This window comes from Rhinichthys klamathensis, unplaced genomic scaffold, assembly GCF_029890125.1.
Source record: "Rhinichthys klamathensis goyatoka isolate OS25496 unplaced genomic scaffold, OSU_Roscu_1.1 h1tg000150l_1, whole genome shotgun sequence".
Classification (NCBI taxonomy): domain Eukaryota; kingdom Metazoa; phylum Chordata; class Actinopteri; order Cypriniformes; family Leuciscidae; genus Rhinichthys; species Rhinichthys klamathensis.
The window spans coordinates 2,083,317-2,109,216 of record NW_026606685.1 but is presented as its reverse complement, the minus strand read 5'-3'; the positions used below and the strand labels follow the sequence as shown (position 1 = coordinate 2,109,216).

General features: G+C 36.0%; 1 protein-coding gene across 1 annotated transcript; it reads right to left on the bottom strand.

Annotated features, from left to right (window-relative positions):
• Window positions 1–1,467: 1,467 nt before the first annotated feature.
• Window positions 1,468–25,677, bottom strand: prlra (prolactin receptor a). The gene is made up of 9 exons (XM_056258332.1): window positions 25,496–25,677; window positions 12,932–13,025; window positions 11,197–11,329; window positions 9,622–9,791; window positions 7,740–7,906; window positions 6,787–6,928; window positions 4,811–4,907; window positions 3,751–3,820; window positions 1,468–2,681 (listed from the first exon to the last, which is right to left on the bottom strand). Exons 2-9 carry the CDS (start codon window positions 12,993–12,995, stop codon window positions 1,704–1,706), a joined length of 1,821 nt encoding a protein of 606 aa, XP_056114307.1. The 5' UTR covers window positions 12,996–13,025; window positions 25,496–25,677; the 3' UTR covers window positions 1,468–1,703.
• Between the last annotated feature and the right edge of the window lie 223 nt (window positions 25,678–25,900).

The following is a 25,900-nucleotide window of genomic DNA, read 5'->3' as shown; positions in this document are numbered from 1 at the left end:
GAGAATTCACATTAAATTAGATTTTAGCTGTTACAAACACTTTTAGCAGATTTGCCATCGCCTGAGATCGTAATCTATTAAAGAATTGATGCATTACTCTGTCAATGCAGATTTATTATGCATGGAACTGAGAATGTATGACTGTTGAACAACAAAGACATAAAAAATGGTATGCTACTCACAAATCAACAAAGTTAGATTATAGGATGATTTATACTGTATGGCTTAGGCAAACCCAACAAAACTATTTATCTGTAGGTTACATATAAATGCATTTCTACATATTATATAACAATTTAATTTATTGTATATTCACATGTACACTTTAGACATAAACACATGTTTAGTGTGTTTAACTCTATCCAACAAAATACACACCCGTCTTCTCTCAGATATTTCTGCATAAAATAAGGCAACTTGGAGTTTGACTCTTGCACTGGCAAGGGCTATTTCGTTAACTCGTCTCCATGTAACTGGTTTTTAATGGTTAGCGATTTGTGCATCAACAAGATAATAACTATCTGGTTATTTTGGAATGAATTAGTTTTATAAAATATTTTTAGATTTTCTTTTTTATATCAAACATAAAAAATATGCGATGCTGAATTAATGGCTACCTAGGATATACAGATTTGGAAAAATAGATTCTCACAGGGTTAACATTCAGAGAAACACAAATTCTTACAGCGAATAATTTACTTGGAAAAACTGGCAGTTTACTTTTTTTTTATTTTTGTGCCTTTGTGCTCAAAATCAGTGCCAATAACATTTATAATAAATACATTCGGCAGAAGTGTTTAAGCAAGTTTACCTCCACCTGAGAGTTGTAAATATCAAAGGCAAATTTTACAGTTTACAATCAGTTCAAATCCCTTTTCATGTATTTATATTTGCATGAGTGCACCTAAAATATGAAGACATTTTGAATTGTACGGCTGAAATTACACTGTTTCCAGAATGAACACCATAATATGCAAGTAAATACTATTAAATTTCAAATTTCAAATTCATTAAATGTGAACACTTTAAATACCCCGATGAGATTATTATGTAACGGAGGGGGAGGGGCTATCAGACAGACTCCGATGTTGAATGACAAAATAATAACCTTATAAAATTCATACACAACACGGTTGAGTAAATAGTGCATAAGTGCATAGTGTATAGTGCGTCGTTTGAGACACAGCTAAAGCCTAAATAGCTATTTCGCTATTGGGTAACATCTAGCCAAAAGTAAAAATTGTACCAGAGATGGAGAATTCTTTTAGTTGGGAATTTTGCATAAACGTATATTAAAGTAAATAGGATCCATTTTTATTTCATGTTAACTTTAAAGACTTTAAAACAGTTCTTTTAAGTGTAAAACATTTTTGTTTTGGTGTTTATAAGCGTCACCTCATCAAAGTACACAATCTGTCAAAGAAACCTCTGTAACTTCACAGTCTCTTTACAACACTCTACAAACTGCACAGCGCACAGACCCTTTCCAGAACTCAGCTCTGAAACAAGTCCTTCTTGCTTACATCTAGTTAAAAGTATCATTTGTGTAAATATAAATCCTCTTTCTTAAACCAATGTAGCAAGATAAAGCGCTTCTTTTAGGGCTTGGCATGAGCTGTTGACAGTCTTAGTGTTTAGGATATTGTTTTTGCTGCAATCGAGGCGGATCACATCTCTGCCTTCATGCACTGGACCACTATGTGCTAGTAGGATGGCATCAAGACTGTTGAATCCACATAACCGTTTACCATCACCCTCACGCCTTCCTGTGGCATGGGACTGTACGATTGGTGGACGGCAGGTTTGCGGGGGTGAGGTGCTTGCTGGCTTGTGCAATGATCAGCCTGGGTGTAATCGTCCACACACTGATGGGACGTTTCCCTTTGCAGAAACAGAATATTGTTCGATGTCACTTCTTTGACCTTGCTGTAGTCCTCCCCGGTGCGATCGGACCCTTCAGCCTCACGGTTAGGGTCTGAAAGTGGCCTAAGCAGTAGCATGTTGTCCGGGTTGACCCTCTGCACCTCTAAGTATTCCAAGGAATGTGACGGAGGCACGCAGTGAGCAGGAGTGTCGGAGCCGCCCCGATCGAACTGGTTGTAGCTTTGGGAATGTGGGCAGGCCGGCTTGCTGAAGCGTCCCTCCTGTGGCGGGCTGTCCTGATGGTGAAGCTGGTGGTAGTTGCTTGCCGTTGCATGTGGTGACAGATGGCTGAGGATCTCTGGGACACTGTGGTAGGCCGGTTTCGCAGCTCCTACTTGGTAGTGGTGGTGAAGTTGAGGTTGGGGAGACGAAAACACAATTGGCCAGGTCTTGACACGTCCATCAGGGGACTCTGGAGAACTGGGTTCAGGGCCCTGGCTTTCACTGCTTTCAGTTGAAGCCCAGCTCGTTTCTCCATGCTGGCTATACTGATGCTGATCGCTTCCGCCTCCTTCCCGTCCATCCATGCACTTCTCCAAAAGCAGGGTGCGACTGTCGCAGCTGCCCCGGCCGGAGTCGCAGTCCGATGGGCTTTTGGACTTCATGCATTCCTCTGATAGATCTTTAACATCCAGTACCAGCTCTTGCTCCTCATTGTCGTACACCTCAAGGTACTCCACCAGTAAGTCATCATAATCGGTGGTTGGAGGGAAACCTTGGATCACCAGAGAATTGAAAACTTCCTCTGATTTCCCGCTCTGTAAAGAAAGCAAAGCATTATTTTTGAAATAACTGCCAAAAAAATGCACTTCAAATAATATCAAAGATATCAAAACCTTTATTTCCTCAGCACATGCTTTCCCATTAATCAACTTGTGAGACATTTTAAAGGGATACGGCACCGAAAAATGAAATTTCTGTCATCATTTACTCACCCTCAAGTTGTTGCAAACCTGTATGAGTTTCTTTCTTCTGCTGAACACAAAGGAAGATATTTTGAAGAATGATTGGAACTTTGGCACCATTGACTTCCATAGTATTTTTTTTTTTTTCCACTATGGAAGTCAATGGTGCCAAAAACTGTTTGGTTCCAATCGTTCTTCAAAATATCTTCCTTTGTGTTCAGCAGAAGAAAGAAACTCATACAGGTTTGCAACAACTTGAGGGTGAGTAAATGATGACAGAATTTTCATTTTTCGGTGGAGTATCCCTTTAAGGGGTATGAAGATTGTTATAATTTGTCTTTTTGAAAAAAAAAAAAGGTTTTCTTAAAAATTGTCTTCCTCAGTGAGGATTTAAAAGACAATTACGAACTGACAAAATTTGAACTGAATTGAGCTGGAAAATGACACTAACTTTGTAACATCGACACTGTTATTGAACTGAACTGAACTGAATAATGACACTATTGCCTTCTGTAGAGCTGCTTATAGCTAAATTGAAAATTATTCAAATTGGTGCTCTACCAACAGAAGAGGAGGTGCAACCAAAAAAATCTAAAATTCATGAAAGTTAGGAGAAGATGCAGCGCTCACTCTTAAATAAATTCAACTTTAATAGTTAAAAAAACATGTGACGTTTCCTCGATGGTGGCCGAAACGTCACAAGTAAAAAAAAAAAAAAACTATTATAGCTAAATTGAACTCATTTCATAATTGATAAACTTTGCAACATCAACACTGTTATTGAACTTAATGAATGAACGCTGAACTAGCTTGAGCTGAATAATGACACTATCGACACTTCTATTTTTAAAGCTAACTTGAAAAATTTCAAAGATGATTTGGAAACAGGCTCCACGAGTTCCACGAGCGACCGTTTTATTACCTTGAGCAGCTGTTTGTCGAATCCTTTTATTTTCGGTCCAGGAACAGGAGGCAGCAAACAAAGCTTCACACTGAATGCAAATATATTTTAAAAAAAAAGAAAAGAAAAAGTGAGATTCTAAACATTTATATTGAATTCAACATTTTGCTCAAAACTGTTCTTCAAAGGTTAAATCAATTTTAGTAGATAAAATGTAATCATTTGGATGATTTATTTAGATAAACAATTATTATATTTTCCTAAGGTGTTTGATAGTAATTGGTCTTCATTTCTTTCTTAATGCATGGTTAAGAACAATGTCTATCAACAAATGCTTTACATGCATGATCATAATATTATAACCACTATGGATCTACTGAAAATGGATTTATCTACAATACGGAACAAAAGCTTCCACGTGTCCCGACAGGATTAAGAGATTAATTTTGGATCCCGTTTGTTCTTGTACTATTGAGAATCCCTCACATTATTTGACCACGTAATTAGTCTATCTTTTGTCTATTTAAATCTATGTTGAGAGAAACTGGCCTAAAAACTACATTTGAGAGTGAAGTGAGGTACTGCAAAATCTGGATCAATCCTCTAATGGCAGTTTAATCCTACATAATAAGTATTTGTCAGCAAGAACATTGATGTGTATAAATAGCCATAGCAAATTTGATTTCAATCACACTAATAGGTTTGAATGAACTAATAGGTATTTGCCAATGCCAGGATAAAAACAGAATTAAATGCAAAACTAAATAGATGAGATATCAACCAGCAATCGGTAAACAAAAACAATACATTAATGTCCCTAAAGGGACATGGTGAAGAAAAAAAATATGAGATGGGAGAAAAAAAATGATTTGGCAATGGTTTTGCGTTCTCTCGCAAATGCTTTGCGTTCCCCGAGAAACGTTGCTTTCACAAAAGTTTTGCGAGTGAACGCCCATGTCCCTTTAGGGGCGCCGTACATTTAAAATAAAGTAAAATACATTTAAAATGAAATAAAACAAAAATGAAAAATAAAATACATTTAGGGCTGAGTGGTGGAAATGTTTCAGGCTCAAAAACGCACCTGTTTCTTTTTATGTTTAGCGCCCAGGTGAGGATGAGGACGAGGAAGACAGAGAAAATCGTGATTATGATCCACAGCGAACGCTCTCTGGGTATATCTATACAGCACAAACACAAAAACAGGAAATGGTGATGAATAGAGTGCATCTCCACTGCAATTTGTTTTCTACTTATGCCACTAGATTGCGGTGACACACAGGACCACCAAAAATGAAAAAGAACAGGATAAACACTGGGTAAAAATTGGGTCACTACATAAAAAAAAAAAAGCAAAAATCCTATGAAAAAACTCTCAAAATAAACTAATTAGACCAGTGTGGTATGTGAAAATGCTGTGAGCTGGAAACAGGCTGATCTCTGACTCGTTTTGCTCTATTTCATGCTTGCCGTCGTCAGGTGCGTCTCCCTCCGGGCCTAACTTTCCACGGAAGCTCCAGGGCAACTGAGGCCCAACAGGAGCTGCAGCACAAAAACATGCGTGGCTGAGGTTGTGCTAGCCGGGTAAAGATGAGGTCATGATGACTCCCTGGAGAAACCGAAAGCCTGTTGGTACTCCCTCTAGAATTGTCTGCTCTGTTAGATACATATGCGTAGAACAGATTTGTTCTCAGGCTCAGCGGGAGACCATAGAAACACAGACTATGGTCCTGAAACGGCTCTCTGGCGGTGCTGGATGATCATTTAATAGGCTTCAAGATTACCTTAAACTACTGGACCAGACATGTTTTGCTTCTCTGACATGTGTCTAAGCTGAAAAAAGGGCACATATTTTCAGATGTTACCATTTTTCGCATCATTACTGGTGCAGGTTTTTATGTTTAGCAGCTGGCAAGTTAAACAGTTTGAGAACTGAAAATCTGGGATTATAAATGTAAGTTAAACTAGAAAATAATGTTTGTAAATAATAATAATTGTAACTTTCAACTCCAATTGTTAGGCTGATATGCTGAATTTAATTTGTAACAGTTGTATTACATTTGCATAATGCAGAAAACAATCAATTTTATATAAACTAAAAAATAAACTAAAAATAACACAGAGGGTCAAACGTTTGGAATAATTAATATTTTTAATGTTTTTAAAAAAGAGTCTCTTATGCTCACAAAAGCTGCATTTACAGTAAAAAGAGGAATTTTGCTAAATATTCTTACATTTTAAATGAACTGTTTTTATAAATATTTTAAAATGTAATTTATTTCTGTGATGTCAAAGCTGAACATTTCTTCTTCTTATTATTATTATTATCAATGTTGAAAACAGTTGTGCTGGCAAAACAAATTTTGTGGAAACAGTGATACACTCCCATTTACATGTTTGGGGTAAGATCTTTAAAAAATGTAAAAATAAAATTATAATTATAAATAATTGTATTTTTTATTCAGCAAGTATGCATTAAATTGATAGTCAATTTGAAGTGTTAGTAAAGACATTTATAATGTTACAAAATATTTCTATTTCAAATACATGCTGTTCTTTGGAACTTTCTATTCATCAAATAAAATGTATTACAGCTTCCAACATTGATAATAATAAGAACCATTATTAATAATTGAGCCAAATAATAACTGATAATAATTAAGCAGCAAATCAGCATATTAGAATGATTTCTGAAGAATCATGTGACACTGAAGACTGGAGTAATGATGCTGAAAATTCAGCTTTGACAACACAGGAATAAATTACACTTTGAAATATCTATTAAATATAATTTTAAAACAGAAAACAGTTGTTTTAAATTGTAATAATATTTCACAATATTACTGTTTTTTGATCAGATAAATGCAGCATTGCTAAGCATATAAGACTTCTTTCAAAAATATTAGAAATCTTAATTATTTCAGACTTTTGTCCCCCAGTGTGTGTGTGTGTGTGTATATACCGCATTTTTGGAACAAAAACATTCAAAGATTAAAATCTACCCAAAAACATTTATAATAACCAAGTTTACTTAAAAAAATGAAAAGAAAAAAGACTTACAGTCAGGCATTTTGACATAGCTGGTTTGGGTCCACTCACTCCAGAAGCCATGATCAGGTTTACATCGCACCTGCACCATGTATTCTTTACCAGAGTGAAGACTGAACACGTTAAGGTACTTCTGCATGCCAGCATCATACTTCTACACACACATAAAGAGAACACTTAAGATCACTAATCAATATGAAAATCCTTTTTATTAATAAAATGTCTTAAAAATAAAGACTATACAAATATCAAAACTCCATTTGTTGCATATTGCAAAATATGTTGACATGTTGTTGGTCGAATTCAGACCAAAATAAATATTTTCTTGAATGTTTATGCAGTTAACTCTTAAAATCAAGACAATCGCAGCATCAGCAATGATCATCAGTTACATGTGTTGTCTCAGTTCATTAAGCCAATACTATTGCTCTCAGGTTACTCTGTCACTAGGCAATCATTATTGTTCATGCCTCTGTCTTACTGAAGCACAGCCTTTGGGGTAAAAAAAAACGAACAAATCTGGTTTGATCTAGTCCCTGTTGTTCTGCATATCTAGCCTCCCTCAGGTTTCTGGGGACTAATGAAGACATAAACCCAGGCTGGGACAGTCAATGATTAAACTGCTTTCTGTAACAGCTTATTTAATGTCGACCCACTGGCTGTCCAAATGCGTTCCATTCATTTAAGATCTCGGATAAAGTCACAAACAAACAACTGTTAACTATTTTCTAGTCTGGTTGTTAATATTTAAAAAGCTCACATTCAACAAGTTAGATGGTAACACCAGTCCATCATATCAAGAAAACAAGCATTTTGTATGTTGTGAAGATAGCAAACTGCATTCTAGTTGATTCCTCTAGGTGGCGCAAATCTAAATAGTCCAGTGCAAAACAAGGTAATAAATAGACTAATCGATAATCAAACACTTTCTAAACAAGATGCACAGATTTATTTTTTCAACCCACCTCCCATTCTTGATCTTTTTCTTGTTTAACTCGTAGCTGGTAAAGGAGCGTGATCCACCCTGAGCGGGTGTCTGCGGTCCGTGGTTTCTCCCAGGTCACTTTTACATAAGGACCCTGGTCGTCTTGGACCACTACTGCTGTGACGTTCTCTGGAGTGTTTGGTTGAACTGTGGGTGAAATAGAGAGGACAGGATAGGATAAGCAAAAATATACAAGAGGTAAACCTACTAATGTGATAATATGATCCCGTGATATAAAACCGTGAGGCATTTCATTAGGATTCTTCGATGAACAGAAAGTTCAGTAGAACAGCGTTTATTTGAAATAGAAATATTTTGTAACAATGTAAAAGTCCTTGCTGTCACCAGTTGGATGCGTCCTTGCAAAGTATTAATAAAAATAAAAAAACTGACTCCACACCATTTGAATGTAATGGGATAGTTCACTCAAAAATGAAAATTCTGTCATCATTTACTCACCCTCATGTCAAACACAAGGGGCCAGATTTACGAACAGCCTGCGCCTGCGCAAACCCTTATTTGGAGTTATAAAACTACTGTCAGGATTTACTAAAGACACGCAGTGAAAACTTAGCGCTGAAAAGGCGTGGACAGGGTTATTTTTGCGGCTGACCTTATATGCATTTGTATGAGCTTCCCTTTCAGACGCAAAATTTACAGGAGGAGAATATTCAAATGAATCATGCAAGGTGATTTACTAAGGTCTGCACTAGTCAATTTACTGGTATTTGAGCCATTATTTAACGCCCAAAAAAAGCATGTCTTAAACCAGACGATAATGTGTGCTGCTCTTGGTAGATTTCCCACTCCCATCGGAGCTTTTTTGGTTTTGCGCTTTAATGCTAATTTGCCATGTTTAGCCCTAAATATAATACATTGCAGAATGTCAATATATTAGGACAAAAAAACGAGTTCAATATGACTTTTAAAGATCACTTTGTATGAGGAACAGACTGAGATTTGCATCATTCACTGAAAATCTTGCCATTTACTGTAGCTTTCAAATCTCATTTGCTTATATAACAAACCCGTTTTGGAGTTTGACAGCCCCTAACTTTGATTGATTATACAGAAAAGGGTAGCTCTGATATTTTTGTGTAACAAATGCAGGTTTTTGAACGACATGAGGGTGAGTAAACGACATTCTTGGGTGAACTATTGATTTCAAATTCCGTCCATTCAGCGATAATTCAGAAAACGAGTTTCTTCCAGATTGAGGGTAAAAAGCTAGTCGACACCTAATAAGGTCAACCTAAGTGACCTTTGCACACAAACCTGAAAACGTGCTGAAGAAAAAGGGATGAAAGAAAGAACAGAAAAGTGTGCTTCGTACTGTGAATGAGTGTTTCGCCCCTTCAGCATAAATAAAAAACATTAGTTAAAGTTTAGTCTCAGTTATAGTTGTACATATGAGTTAATGATAAGAAGGAATTGGACTGCACAAATTGTTCAGATCAAAAGAACTTGACATGTCAAATTGTGCAGGAACTAAAAATAAACCAATCGAATAAATTAGATTGGTAAAAAATGACCCTTTCGGGTTAATGCGGGAGAGAACATGTGACAGACGGAAACTGTGTGTAATATTTTATGACCCAAACGACAGAATAATGTTCTTTCGCAACAGTGATTCCAGACGGGCAGCAATAACATTCCTCTCATTGATGACTCCACTGCAATAAAATCTGCAACAGCGGTCTGTAACATCCAATATGCACTAATAAATGAAATTACAAACAAATGACACATTATGCAGGAAAGAACATAAGGTGAGAGGGGCGGATGAAGAGAAATGAATGGGATGGGGGTGATACAGTACAGGACTGAAAAGCTTATGATGACAACATACAGTATAAGCGTACCTATATAGACCACGTCCACCTCCACGGGCTCTGAAATATTCTTCCCCAGGGCGTTAGTGGCCACCACGGTGATGTTATAGTTGACCCAAAGCGATGTGTCATTTTTGTTGAAGAAACACGAGTTCTCGCCCGCGGTTCTGTAATCCGGGCACTCGTAGACCGTCTCGGAGCTGAATATGACAGATATCAACAGACAGATTTACACTTAATAACTGAAATGATACACACGCCAGAATAAATTATGAACATTTCTAAAAGATAGTTTGTGTCTGAACACTGTGACAATCCATAACCAGAGAGCCAACATGCACTTCCAAAACGGAAAACAATATTTTGATCATAAATGTGCCAACCATAATACTCAGAACTCATGATGTTACCATCAAAATATGAACTAAACTTGATCAGTGTACTTTTCATTTACTACTGTATGTTTGGGCCAAAAAAGAAAACGAGTTTCTCAGTGTTTAGTCCATGTCTGTTAGCTTTGATAGTAATCTAAACTACAATTCAAAGGTTTAGGGTCAATAATATATATATTTTAAGAGAGAATTTATTTTATTAAAGAACATTATTACAAAAAAAAAAAATCTATTTCAAATAAATGCTATAAATTTGAACTTTCTATTCATCAAAGAACCCTAAAAAATGTATCACAATTTCTACAAAAATATTAAGCAGCACAACTGTTTTCAACATTGGTAATATGAAATGTTTGTTGAGCGGCTAATCAGCATATTAGAATGATTTCTGAAGGATCATGTGACACTGAAGACTGGTGTAATGATGCTGAAATTTCAGCTTTGACATCATAGGAATAAATTACATTTGAAAATTTAAATAAAACAGTTATATTTCACAATATTACAGTTTTTAATGTATTTTTGATTAAATAAATGCAGCCTTGGTGAGCATTAGAGACTTATTTCAAAAACATAAAAACAATATTACCAACCCCAAAAGAACAGTAGTTTAGTGTACTCCTTAAAGTTGACAAAATAAACCTTTCATTGCAGTAAATGTACAGTCTTTCTGGGAAAATGGACCAAAAATATTGCCAATTCATCTTCCCCGTAGGGGTGTATGAAACCTTTTGTAAATGTATCCCAACAACATTACAAGCTCATTTCATACTGCACCCTTGAAATATTACAATTCAGCACATTCTTCACATGAGAACTGTACGAACATAAATTCTCTGAACTCCTCTTGGTGTGGCATTACATGGTATTACTGTAGTTTTGATCTGTTTGTTTACAGTTCTTGGCGAATCTCAAAGCCATAATGTTGGCATAACACTTCATGGATCTGCTCTGGTGAAAATCGGAGTAAATTATATTTGGCAGGGTGTGTGGGCACGTTTGTGTTGGCTGAAAGCAAGTCATGTATATATTTCTGATTAGTTCCCATTTGAGCTCAGAAACAGACACATAAACACATGGCAGAGAAAATGTACTTTAACCCCTCATTACTGGAGAGGAAAGGGCAAGACAAAGAAAAGATGCTCATTAAACACTGAGGCTAGAAAGGAAATGCTTTCTTGGCTCTAGAAAAGGAAAAAGAATAGAGACTGACTTTTCTAGACGGTAGTAGAGGGCGTAGGTGGTTGGCAGACCCCCGTCATCTCCAGGCTCCCACCAGCAGGTGAAGGTCTCCTTCTCTGGAGAGCGACAGCTTGTGAGTCTGGGTTTGCCTGGGGAACTGACACCTGCGGATATATCGTGCCCATTTAGAGTGCAAAGAGAAGTCTAATTCGCCCGTTGGTTCCTTCAAGATTTCCCTATGGGGTTTTGCAACGGGTTTTTTCAATTTATGAGTAAAATAAAGTCTGTGGTAAACATAACTTGACGATAGGCTACAATGACATTTTGTGCAACAACAACGTTACACTGCACACACTCACACCCCAAGCTTTTCTGGTTACTTTTTAAAAAAAAACATACGTTTTCAAAAATGAACATGACTGCTTATAAATTCACGTTTTTCGCTATGGGTGTGTGTAATTTAAGTTGAAGGACAAACCGTCAAAGTACAGTCAAGTTATGTATCCCACAGGCTTTATTTTACTCATAAATTGAAAAACCCCCGTTGTAAAACCCCATATGAAAATCTCGAAGGAACCAGTGGCGAATTAGTCTTCCGTGACACATTAAAGTCACCATGATATCAAAATTGATAGTTATTATTTTTATGGAATATTGTATTTTTTATTATAAATGATTTATTCGTGAACACTATATTTTTTTAATTAATGTGCACTTGTAATCTTTAATCAAAATGACTTTTTTCACGCAACTTCTTTTTTCTGATGATGCGAGGGCGGGACAACCTGTCACTCACGTGAGATCGCTAACGACAATCATCCAATCAATCGACGGACCAAATCAAGTCCCGCCCTACATTTTTTCTTGTTCGAGAAGCCACTTCACTCTAATACAAGTCACAATAGGGAAGAAAAGTCTATCTCGACTTCCATTTCATGCCAACTTTTACATTTTTCTGTATGTAAGACTATTTGTATGTAAATGATCACATTCAATTCAATGGGAAAATGAAGGATTTGCACTAATTTGTTTGCTTTGCGTTGCATTAATAAGGCCTATGATACACTGTTCACGAATATACTAACAAAAATGGTATTCTTTTAAGCACTTTAGTACCATGGTACTTGAATATGGCAATCATTCAGTACCATAGTATGTAGTATATGTATATACTATAGTATATGTTAAATATTAAAAATACAAAACAGTAGACAAAGCAAAAACGGATGACGAGTCCAGCTTGGGGTCGGTAAGATTTTTTAAATGTTTTTGAAATAAGTGCTCACCAAGGCTGATTTATTTGATTAAAAATATAGTATAAACAGTAAAATTGTGAAATATTATTACAATTTAAAAGAACTGTTTTCTTTTTGAATATATTTTAAAATGTCATTTATTTCTGCTCTGACTCCAGCAAATTAGAATGATTTCTGAAGGATCATGTGACACTGAAGACAGATGTGGTGCTCAAAAAACATTTCTTGTTATTATCAATGTTGAAAACAGTTTAATATTTTTGTGAAAACTGATTTTTTTTTTTTTTTATTGAAAAAAATTGAAAAAGCTCAAAATAAAAGCCTATATATGAAATAGAAATCTTTTGTTTTTACTTTCATTTTAGGTCAATTAAATGCATTTTTGCAGAATAAAATATTCACTTCTTTACTAAATCTTACTGACCCCAAACTTTTGAATGATATGTGTAAAGATAAAGTTAGTCAAGTTGAACTGCTAACTGTAGCTTCATAAGCAATAACACTGCTCACCTGCTGCTTGTGATATTAAATTGGTAATAAAGGTCAAAATCAGCACGGCCCCAGAGTTCCTCATTGTCCCTGATGGCTTCTAAACCCCTTAAATCTGTCAGTGAGAGATAAGAGAGAAAGCGAGATATTAGATCTTTATGATTTCCATTGGCATAAAGATCCCAGATAATTCTTTAATAGATGGGGGAAATACTGTGAAAGATGTTTATAAAAAATACATCTATTACAAATCTAAATTAAAAATGACAGACAGAAATACAGTTTGTTGAGGAGAGCAGATACCATAACTGTAATTGATTCTCACGTGTTAATGAGCCTTCTGTGTTTACAGTATAAACATAAGATCATGTTAATGTGGGACCATTACAATGAAACAGACACTGGACAAAACAAAGACATATTTATTTGGAAAACTTTCTTTGTCACCTGTCACCTGAAAATATCTACTGCTTACAAACCAGAGAAATCAAATATGCCTCTTATGATATTTTGAATATGACCCATAAAAAAAGCAGTTAAAGTTCACAAAAAATAAAATAACATAAATGAAATGATTTTTCTGCATTCGGGTTTGCTCTTAAATTGCTTGTTTGTTCAGATCGGATTTCATTATTTAAATATTTTTCCTGGAACAAAGTGTTCTCCTGAGAAACTTAAATGCAAAGTTTCTTGGGGGGAAAACATTTTGCGTGCGAATGCAAACTCATTGACTTACTGTACATTTTTTTTAACCTCCAGGCTCAATACATCTTTCAACACTTTCTCATTCATTAGTTCCTTCAGTGCTTCTTATCATTTTAGAGAACAGGAGCAATGCAGATCAGTTCAACTCATAGTTATAAAAAAGGTACTTATCTATATTTCATGAGGTTTTGCAACCAACTGCCTACCAATTAAAAATATAGCGGTCATCAAACTGCCACTTATTTTACATGCAAAGGACCATGTAAAAGAGCAGTATCTCTTAGTGTGGGAATTTTCCTAGTGTTTTATATATCGGTAGGTCATTTCTGTATGTTTACAACATGACATAGACCTTGAGGCAAAGCTTTTAAACTTACTTTTCAACATCACCCTTCTGACAATGGAAGAAAAGACTTCTATTGGCATATGTGAAACTTCCAGTATAAGAATTGCTCAACTCATAAAATAGCCAGACAGATCCATGCCTCCAATCAAAGGTCTAAAGTTCTACGGAAACTATTTTCAACTTGAATTTTCATCAAAACAGACAAACACAGCAAAACAAATAGTCAAATGTTAAGCTAATGCAAGATATTAAACTTAAATAGGGAATAGGATTACATTTTATATCAGCTCTTTTATTTACTATTTATCCATGTTTTGGGGGGTTTGCAATTATTATAACCCCATTATCAATTTTTAGAATATACAGATTTCCAGGTTCTAGGTAACCAGGTTCAAAGTTTATAAATGAATATATATATATTCAATGAATCGTGAAAAAATGTATTACTGTTTCCTGTTTCCGCAAAAATATTAAGCAGCACAACTGTGTATTTAGTTTAGTTGTGGTCATAATTTCACTTTCTTTCCTTTTACTTTGGCAGAAACTAAGAAATTGGAATGGAAACAGGAATAAACAAGAGCAGCAGGACAAAAAAAGGAAAGGTCAGAGCACAAAAGGTGAAACTCTCTAATGAATATTCATGAGCAACCTGAGCAGCCAAGTCACGCAGGCTACATGTAAGTCTAGTGATTTTAGTAAATCACTGATCATCTTTAGCACTAATGTTATTTAGTGCCAAGTCTTACAGGGCCCAATAGAAACAACAGGATGTTAGAGAGATTTGAATTAAGGGGGTCTAAAGTGTTTAATTGAATACCAAACATGGGTGGTTGCCTATAGAATCACTAAAACACATACGTCTAATTATTTATTATTCTTTAAGGAAACCCACAATTTGACCACTAATTAGGGCCCGAGCACCGATGGTGTGAGGACCCTCTTGGAATTGCTCTGTTTATTATTCTTGTCTGTATAGCTCCAACGTGCATAATGAGTTATGGGCCAAGGCTTTGAGCAAAATACCTGAGCAATAATGCAAAATGTTCAGACAGTGCAATTTAGGTTGTGGAGATATGTAGTATTTTTGTCAGGAAAAACTATTCAGAACTTCTGAAGTATGTCACATACGGCTTTGAATCAACTTGCAAAAACCTCAAAGTTTGCCTGTGCATGTAACTGAGCTCTGTAAAGTCCAAATCTATTGCTCATCTTTACAATTGATGTCCTGCTCATACTAATAAATCTCATATACTGTAGATCACAGTCATATGGATGATGTCACAACCTCTATTCTAACCTCATTTGTATAATTCATAGAAACTTGACCTGTCAAAAGACAAGAAGTCCTGACTCATACTGGCAAACATGATTAAGACAATTCCCTGGAAACTAAAAGGACATGAATGCAATTTACCAGCAAATTTGTTTTCCTAAGCATTTAGCCGTTAGCTTGAGAACACGACCGTAGCATGAGAACACAAGCTAATCAATCACAGTGTGTATTTTCTGCTTTGGTATGCAGGCTCTTTTTTCACCAAACGTATCAGTTTCTGTCAGCTTTACGATATTAAGTGCTACCGGTGTAAGCATGGAAATAATATGCAAATACATTTGGCATCTGACTCCACCGGAATCGGCTTAATCTCCAGCCTACCATTAATCTGATGACAAAAATAAGCACTAAGCACATGGAAATCATGATATTAGGACAGCAGATTGAGATAGACATAAACATGACGGATAGAGTGAGAGTGAGAGAGAGAGAGAGAGAGAGAGAGAGAGAGAGAGAGAGAGAGAGAGAGAGAGAGAGAGAGAGAGAGAGAGAGAGAGAGAGAGAGAGAGAGAGAGAGAGAGAGAGAGAGAGAGAGAGAGAGAACTTTTATTTCCCCTGCTGAACAGGGTGGCATCACAGATTAAAAAAAAAGAAAGAAAAAAAGCTTCTCCAGCTGGCATTTTCTCCATATCTGATTACGTAAGAGATTATATCATCATAACAGAAAGACCAGGTCCAACTGTGTTGGGCTTCATTCCCTCTTTATGAAAAGTGGAATAGTGCAAGACCCTGCCATGACACAAGCTGGCAGCCCACCAGCGCCTCAATGAGTTCAACAAGCATGGCGATTGAAGGAGGACACTGGATTGTTGTTTTTCATTGCTGAAAAATTGCAACGGCTTGGGATCTAATATGCTGATTTGGTGCTCAATTATATCAAGTACTATTGACACTCAATTATTAAATCAAGTTTTTAATGTTGTTAACATGTCTATGTGGTGTATTTTAAAACAAACTATGTGCAAATGTATAGGTCAACACCATTGTAGAGTATTTTTCTCTTTAAAACTGCAGCCTCAAAAACGCGGTTTGAAACCGTCCCTGGTTCCTACTGCCAAAAACAAGTTACCAGGGTTGCCAGGTTTGCCAGCCCAATTGCTATTCAAAACCCGCCCAATCACACCCACGGTCTGGGGGGTTCCCCGCAGTATTACAAACCTCACCACTACAAATTACGCCCCCTATGAAACAGCCATTCGGGATGTCATCAGAGCCCATCCCTCTAGAATCGCTGATGTCGGGCAAATTAAAATTAAAATCAAACGGACCTGTGGAGAAGGGCCCTTCAAGGGTCCAAAAACCCCATTTGGAATTTGCTGGTCGTTCTTCTACTTCACTTTCCTTGCTTTTTAAGCTTGACTATTGCCACCTAGTGATAACTAAGTCATACAAATCGTAAAACATAAAAGATCATCAGATGCCCGTAAGCCATCATGTTTGTTTTCCTTTGTTTTGTTAAAGTATTAGTAACAAAAAAAAACAACACTTCGGTTTTTAGTCCACTTTGAAACTGATTGATTGGAGGCAGGGACTAATTAGCATATTTACGGTTCTGTGTATACTAAATGAAGCAAGGGTGTAGTTACATTTAAGCTATTTTATGGCATAAAGAAATTATTTTCACAGGAAATATGTCATTATGTCATGTTGATTATCAAAGATGAGTTTTAACCAATGAAATAATGACTAAATTCAGAACACGCAAAAGTACAAGCACTTTTAATAAACTGTCTCTAAACTGTCATCTAATTGGTTTGTTGTGTATTAACCTAACTAATTGGCAATTAGTCAGTAAAGATATAAAGGTGTGCGGATTGCTGACCCTTTAATCTTCCAAACAGATTCCTGGGACGAGTTTAATCCAGTATCACAACCGCATTGCACAAAGGTGCATGTCTGACTGTGATGTGTATATACTGCCATTTATTATGTAATCAAAAAGAAAATTATTGTTGCTCTTCAATCGTAACGCATTATCTCAATGCATTTATGCCAAGAAATGAACATCAAAACAAACAGGTAGAAGCAGCCTTTAGCAAGACCTTTCCAAAGATGACAACCCAGAAGCATTGATCTTGCATTGATTTATTGACTTGTATAAATGTGCTGAATGCTTGTCCATTGGCAAACAAATGGTGCACTCTGAACTGTTGCAGAAAAGGCACTGACAATCACTGGCTTGTTACTTCTTAGTCACGTACAATGAAAATTCAGACACTGTGGTGCCTGTGGTGACAGCAAGTAAGAATATAATCATCTACATCTAGCAAGATTCCTGCCACTCATTTGTCGTATACGTTCCTGTTGGCATTATCCACTGTCTAACGCTTTGATTTTAAGAATGTTCCGTTTGATCTGATAATTGGCATTAGAAGATTGCCTTCCTACTGTTTACAGCTATCTTACATAACTTCCAAGTGGGGGTAAGCCGCTAAGCCGGGCGAACAGTAGCAAGCATGGGCTTGTTGACAAGTCGGCACGTATCTAAAGATTATCTAGCAACCCGCGCTCTCACCCACCCGCGACTCTTGTATTCCATTTCTGTCCCCTATAATTCCATAGATAGACCTCTGAGAGGTCTTGCTGGCATTAGGAATTAATGTTCTCAGGTTAAAGCTATGAAAAGATCTAGGAGGATTACCTGACCTAAATTTGCCCCATCATTTTATGTACAGAAGGTTTTACATTTAAACGTTGCATTGCGAGGAATTAAAGATGATCTATAATGCTTTTTTACATTTTCAACTTTCTTTAGTGTGTAATGTTGCTGTTTGAGCATGAAAAAGGTCTGCAAAGTTACAAAGCACAAAGTTACTCCAGAGAGAGTTGCTCCACTGTTCTCTATATCAGTTCTGAACTCCCTGAAACGCCTTGATTGTAGTCTTGAGTTTTCTACCGGGAACGAACACATCACAATTTTCCTCATTTAAATAATTCCCGCCCAAGGAATATGCAAAATAAAGGGTGCGAGGCCTGGTTGAGTTGCGTTAGTAGTGTGTTGTCACCATGTCCAAGAGATGCTGTTTTTCTTTTTTCAATAACGCGGTTATGGTAAGGGGTAGCCTGGGAAAACCCAGACAACTTCTGGCAAATTTAGATTTGCTCTGAAAGTTAGTCTGGCAATAAGGTCATTCAAGCCCATTTCCAATCCGTCGAAATCGAGGCACCAATCAGAAACGTTGGGGCGGGCTTTACACGATGACGACAGCGCTGGGATTTTGAAGCAGATTTTGTAGCCTACATTACAAAGATGGATGCCGCCGTCGAACATCACTCGTTCGAATCAGCTATCGCGTCTGTTTTAAGCGATTTGAACGTTTCCTTTTTGTTAAAAACCGAGCAAAGAACAACACTCGGAGATGTTTCTCCACCGCTCTGCATACGTCATCTCCTTCATCGCTCTGATCGGTTTTAGGTCTATCCGCGACGTCCGTTGGTGACGCCCCTCTGGAAATGATTTGTCTATGACGCTTTGCCAGACCATAACTCTCAGTTACAACTGAGAATGGTCTGGTTTTAACCAGGCTAGGTAAGGGGTATAATATTTCCGAAACAAGCTCGAAGCGGTAGACCAATCACAACACACTGATCCAGTTGACCAATCAGAGCACACAGCTCGTTTTGGAAAGAGGGGGTCCATAGAGACAAGAACTAAATAGAGTGTTACTGACAGACTGTTAAGAGAGGTGCTGTAAAATATGTGAAAAATTTGTTTTTTGAAAAACCTACTTAAGTAGAACCCCAAAACAAAATCAAGACTTTGTAAAAGGGCATAATAGGTCTACTTTAAATTATTGCATTAAACAACACTTGGTCTAATGTATATTAACTATATAGTTCATCAGAAACTAAGCGCATAAATATAGAATATGCGAATATAGAATGCAAACCTGTCAGAATGTTATCAGAACTATAGCATCTGTTTTTTACACATAAATTAGATTTCATGCAAGAATTCAAATGAACGGGCACATGTCTGTCATAGTTTGACTATTTTTGCAGAGCAATGAGGTTATATGGGTTGTTTCAGCACAAATCAGGAGATAGCTTAGCAAGTACCATTTTCCATTTTAAATGACCATTTAATCTATCACTGAAGACGGTAAAACATCAGTTCAGTCGAATAGATGATATGGTGCTTGTAGTCATGGCAATAAAATAAAATGTATTTTGCTTGTTCTTCTTGGTGGGAAAAAAATGCCAAGGTGGTGAATCACATGACAGCAGGAGTGCATTAGAGAGTAGTGAACATGATAATTGTATGTTTGCAGAAAATCAAAACAGTTTATATGCAATTAAACCCTATAATATTTTACTCTGTATCTCTCAAAAGTATTTGACATGAAAATATTGCACTGTAGACAGAAACAAGAAAGTAAGAGGGAAAGAAATCTTCGAATTTATTTTTTAGGGAAAAAAAAGTTCCCATAAACTATTAAAAATAAATTCAACTGGAACAAAATTGCAAACACAATCCAGTATGTTTTACTAAATGTTGAAACTTCAAAATTCGACACAAATCCAGTTTCACATTTTTGGATGTTTGGGATCTATAAACTGCATGTCGTCACATGCCAAACGTCTGCCTAAGAAACACAATTAAAGATTTCCTAGAATGGGGCTGTCTGTTAAGAAAGTATCCAGAATTTAGTGGAAAACCTGGCAGGAAGCAATTCTCAAAGTGTTTCTCAAACAGAAACTGAAAACTTTCACAGTCGATTAACACTTTTTTTTTTACTGACAGTTTACTGTGTTCAGACATTTGTCTACAATGTGTTGTTCTTTCAATTGCTCTTTTCTCCAGCCTCCGCAGTGAAACTCTGCACCAGCTGCACAATACATAACCATCCAACCCACCTCTTCTTCAGAGGTGTGAGCGGCGGTGTAGTGTTGCACTAGCGGGTGACATAGACCTGAAAGGTGATCGCCCGTGAGCCAAATCCAGACTAATGTTAGGGATTAGGATCATGATACTGTTGACGGATGGACCTGTGTCTTTGGGGACATATCTAGTCGTCCAGGTGGGTGGCGATGACTGCGTAAGGCTAATTCACAGCAAATCTCTAAAGTAGTCTGTCGTCATTCAGGTATAATCAGATCACATGGAGGGTGTAAACTCATGATACATTACTAATGACAAATGGCCCGACAGATATCGTAAAAGCTACTTGTTTTAAAATATTACGTCATTAAAATAACAGGCTTGTCTTTTTTGAATTGCCTTTTTTTTTGTTAAAGGGATAGTTCACTCAACAAATTTCAATATTAAATTACATTAAAATCAAACAGTTTGTTTAAACGTGTTTGAATCACATTGTTAGTTTAGTATACAAGTGTAGTTCACCCAAAAATTACCATTCTGTCATCATTTACTTATATTACTCTCATGCTGTTCCAGACTTTTCTTTCTTCTGCAGAACGCAAAAGAAGATATTTTGGAGAATTTTTTCCCCCATACAATGAAAGTCTATGGGGTCCAAAACAACAACAAAAAATTGCTGAAATTTCTCGAATTTTGTGAATCAAAGAATCAAATCGTCATACAGATTTAGAACAGCATGAATGTGAGTAAATTATGACACAATTGAAATTTTTGGGTGAACTATCCTTTAAAGAGAAAACATTCACTTCAATCGTGTAGTTATATTAGTTTCCACAAATTGTTTGATTTTAATGTAGTTTAATATTTGATATGTTACATTATATCAATGAAGAGGTGAGATATACTGTAATGTAAGTGAGCGGCATTATGAATCAGTCTCATCTGAATTTGATATAAAATCATGCTATTACAAGCTGCCTAATAGAGATACAAAACACAAAGAAAAGACTAGCACGTGTACAGAGCCCAAAATACACTTCGTTAGTATAGATATACATCAACAATTGTTAGTGTTGATGGACTAACACAACGCCTTAACAACTGTGAAACTGTTAAACGGTGAAACCAGTCGGACTAGCTCTCTAACATCTTCCCCTGCAGACAAATATCACCACTTGTGTTTGTGAATTCATGTTTCTGCAAGACTGAGGATTCATTCCTGGTTGCAATGCTTTCCCCAAATAACTACATTTCAACATTACTCCATTAATCTGCTCATGATATAATGCACTTCTAATTTCAGAGTGGCTTTGACAGCTTGTTACAAGGTGTTGACATTAAAGGAATAGTTCACTTAAAAATGATAATTCTGTCATAATTTACTCACCATCAAGTTGTTTCAAACCTGTATGCATTTCTTTCTTCTGCTGAACACAAAGGAAGATATTTTGAAGAATGTCAGTAATCAAACAATTGATACCCCATTGACTTCCATAGTAGGAAAATAAATACTAAGTCAATACATCTTTGAGTAAATGATGACAGAATTTTCATTTTGAAGTGAACTATTCCTTTGAATTACTTGCATTCAACTACCGGTAATTGCCATGAAACCTTGCCAGACTGACGTCCCATTTTTTTTTTAATTAAAAAAAGCTATTTTTTTAAAAGTAACTTTATAGTCACCTTTGTCAAGTCCCAAAAAGGACAGAAAACTATAATAGTCCACAAATTTCCATAAAAGTAGTCCATTTATGCACTATATCAAGTCTTCCGATAACATGCAATGGATTTTTAGAAGGAACAGGATAGAATTTTAATTATTCAATGAAAATCTTCCAAACCACCGAAGCTCTAATCTAAACTGCAGTTATGTGGGAAACAGCTTTGTTAAAATGATTTCACTGAAGAAGAAAAAATACAGGTTTGCAATAACATGAAGGTGAGTAAATAAAGTTTTGGGGTGAACTACTATAAGCTATGTTCTGGCATGTAAAAAAAAACAAGTAACTGCTATACAAAACCAAACTGAGTGAGTAAACCTTCAAAAATGATTCATTCGGAAGTGCAAACAATGACTCAACAACATCATTGCTCTGACATGGGATCCGTTCCAGACCTGATGATGCCGAGCAATAAAAGCATCAGGTCAATGAGTTAATCAAGTGAACAGGAAATAGGTCAGTGCTGAATAGAAGCTGAAAATTTAAGAGCAATATATATGAAAAGCTGCTTAAGCTGGCTTAAAGGGGATATGTGTAAGAATTTTCATGTATTAATCGCTTTTTTATTGCCAATGTGTGAACAGCTTGTAACAAAACTTGAGACCTTCAAGACTTCCTGTTGACTATGAAAGCCTGTAGACAGATTTGAATGTGAAGGAAAATCAAAAGGAGGCTCCAGTCCAGAGAGCCTCTCTTCCGTTCAATGACACATGAAATGAATCCATGTACAATGTTCAGGATAATGTCAAAATGTAATCTGATCGCTATGATCAGATGCTTTCTTAACTGCTGCTTTCTCACCGCTGTCATTTTTGTTGCGTTTTTATTTTACTGAGAGGAACCACGCACGCATACAGCACACATTTTACCAAGCACGCAGCACATATTTAGGTATTCATCTAAACGTATAAATACAGTATATTCAACACCTCATGACCATCCAATTCAAACTGTTAGCCACATTTCCCAGATACACATCACATGCCTTGTTGCCGCCATGATCCAGGCCCTCAAGGTGGCTCTAACCAACAAAAGATAGACTATCATGATAGCAGGAGTTTTATTAGCCAACTCAATAAACAACCAGAGCGATATGCAAGTGTGTTGAGCACTCTCACTGATACGATCAGCTGAATGGCCGCTTAGGAAGTGGCATGTCTCACTTTAATCAGGTAAAGGAGCTATTGTAAGATCTTCCGGTGTGTTCCGCACATGTCACACACAAAGCACTGGGTTTAATACATATGGATATCAAATTAATATTAAATACAAAAAGATAAATAGAAAAAGCTGATTTCTGCTCATATACTGTACACTTTATCTGACCTCATATCATGCCCAGCATATCAAGATGAATAATTAGGATTATTTTTATTGTATGACTACAAAAGAAACCAGAATTTCCAGTTTCAGTTTCAGTAATCACCTCTAAACAATACCATAAAGAAGTCTATTTATATGAATTTAAGCTAAAAGCAAACAATACCACTAAAAAACATTTCATTCATTTTCTGTGTTTAAAGGATGAGTTCACTCAAAAATGAAAATTCTGTCATAATTTACTCGAGTTGTTTCAACCCTGTATGAATTTCTTTCTTCTGCTGAACACGAAGGAAATATTTTGAAAAATGTCGGTAACCACTAACCAGACAGGTGATGGACCCCATTGACTTCCATAGTAAGAAAAAAAAAAATACTACTGTCTGGTTACAGACATTCTTCAAAATATCTTCTTTTGTGTTCAGCAGAAAGAAATTCATACAGGTTTGAAACAACTTGAGTAAATGAGAACAGAATTTTCATTTTTAAGTGAACTTAAGACATCTTAACCAGTGGTTTTGAGTACAACACTTCTGTCCAACTGCCAATATTCTAATCAATACTGAAAAGAATATTTTCTTTTTGTTATCACTGTTCGAATGAGATCTCAGCCTCTGTTTGAATTGCAAAACAGCTGACATAAGGATCAAATACGACAGACACCAAAACAACATTTACCTCTGAAGCAGTCACCCATTGTTAAACCGTTGACACTCATTGCCGAATTGAAACCCTGAAGACTTCACAGCCATTCTGTCCTCTTATGCCCAGGATTAGACCGATGCAAAGCTCATTACATCATGAACGCCTATATCAGCACTTTCCACTCTCTAATATAATTAGACTCTAAAGCCCTGCTCTGATTCTGGGCCGTGTGAGGTAACTTAATGATCAAAAATATTTAAGTCACACTTTTACATTACACTACCTGTTAAATGTATAATAATGAGCACACAATGATAACGCCTACTTCATATGTAATTGCATGCAGCAAGTAAAACATGTTTCTGAATCAATATTGTGTTGATCCAGGAACAAAATTCCTGTTTGAAACTTTAGTCCTATATCTCTAAACCTACCCATAAGTTATCCTCAAATTAGAGGGAAATGATAGGCGAATAACACTGATGTAAGCACCTAACCCTGGTTGTAAGTCTAAACTTGACATAAACTATAAACTGTAAACTTGTCCCTCAAATCTGATTGGTTGATTAGAACTTTGTTCCAGGTTGAACAAAGATGTTGATTCAGGAACATGTTGTCCTTGGTGTACAGTAATCACTCACATTGATTCACAATTCATTCATATTATTTAATACAACAATAAATACACTGCATATAAACTCTTTAATGTAAGAAAAGAATATTGTACACCCTGATTAAAGAATTTGACAGAAGTCACAGTTTGTATAAGCAAAAACACACCATTCACACTTGTGAGCCTTTTCAGAAACACACTTGTCATGAATGGAATTTCAATTTAAGTATGAAAAATCAAGTAGTTGAAACTTATAAATAAAACATAGCCTATATAAAAGTAAGCCTTCTTTGAATTTCAGTTGTATAGTAAAATTCCATCAAATGTAATTGAATAATCCTTACATATTATTCATATTATGAATTAAGAGTTTTAAATGAGTAAAAAAATAAAGCTTAATAAAACAATTTTATAAATCTTAATGAAACAAGTGAATGGACCTGATGATGTGATTTGTATACTCTCAAATAAAACAAAAACAAATGAAAATATGTTTACAATTATGAATACGAATCACATTAACTAAATGGTCCATTCCCTTGTTCCATTAAGATTTATACACATTTTTTTATTAGGCTCAAGTTTTTTTTTTACTTATTTAAAATCCTTAATTCATAATATAAATAATAGGATTATTAAAGGATTATTCAATTCAATTTAATGGAATTTTACTATACAATTGAAATACGTACATCTTAAAAAATCGCAAAATATTTTGTCTATCTATCTATCTATCTATCTATCTGAATAAAAACAGTTAACTCAGATGCTATGAAGCACACTGCATGCTAACTAACTAATAACTAACTATATCAATAGTAAAGTTTATTAAATATGAAATATTTCAAATAAGTAGATAAAATAGTATTGCAGAAGTAAATATTCAGTCAAATCATTCATCAGAACATTTTTTACCATATATAAATATACTCTCTTGCATTATAAACCATGTTGGGTACTTACGCTAGCATGCAATCATCTTTTCTTATTCGAATGTTAATTCTATTCAGTCAAGAGCATTCGATACAACGTCATCGAGATCTCAAACAGCAGAAAAGTAGCAGCTCTAGCGCTTACCTGCTGTTCATAGAGCTCCTATAATCCCTCTTTAATGATCGTGCTATCAGGATGGCTACATTGAACTGGTTGATTTCTGCTTTTCTTGCTTATGTAACAGCCCGCTCGTAAAGCTTAGATGATGTCTTGAGCAGACGTGTGTTCCTACAGCCCTCAGGTAAGTCAAATGCCTCCGGGGCCGGGCGATGGGCATCTCCTGTCTGACAGGTCTGTCTGTCAGTGGGCGTGGTCTGTGTCGCTCAGCCCCTCCCACACAAACTCCTCCCCCTTCGCGCTCTGCACTGAGAGTTAGATAGATAGACAGATAGATAGATAGACAGATAGATAGATAGATAGATAGATAGATAGATAGATAGATAGATAGATAGATAGATAGATAGATAGATAGATAGATAGATAGATAGA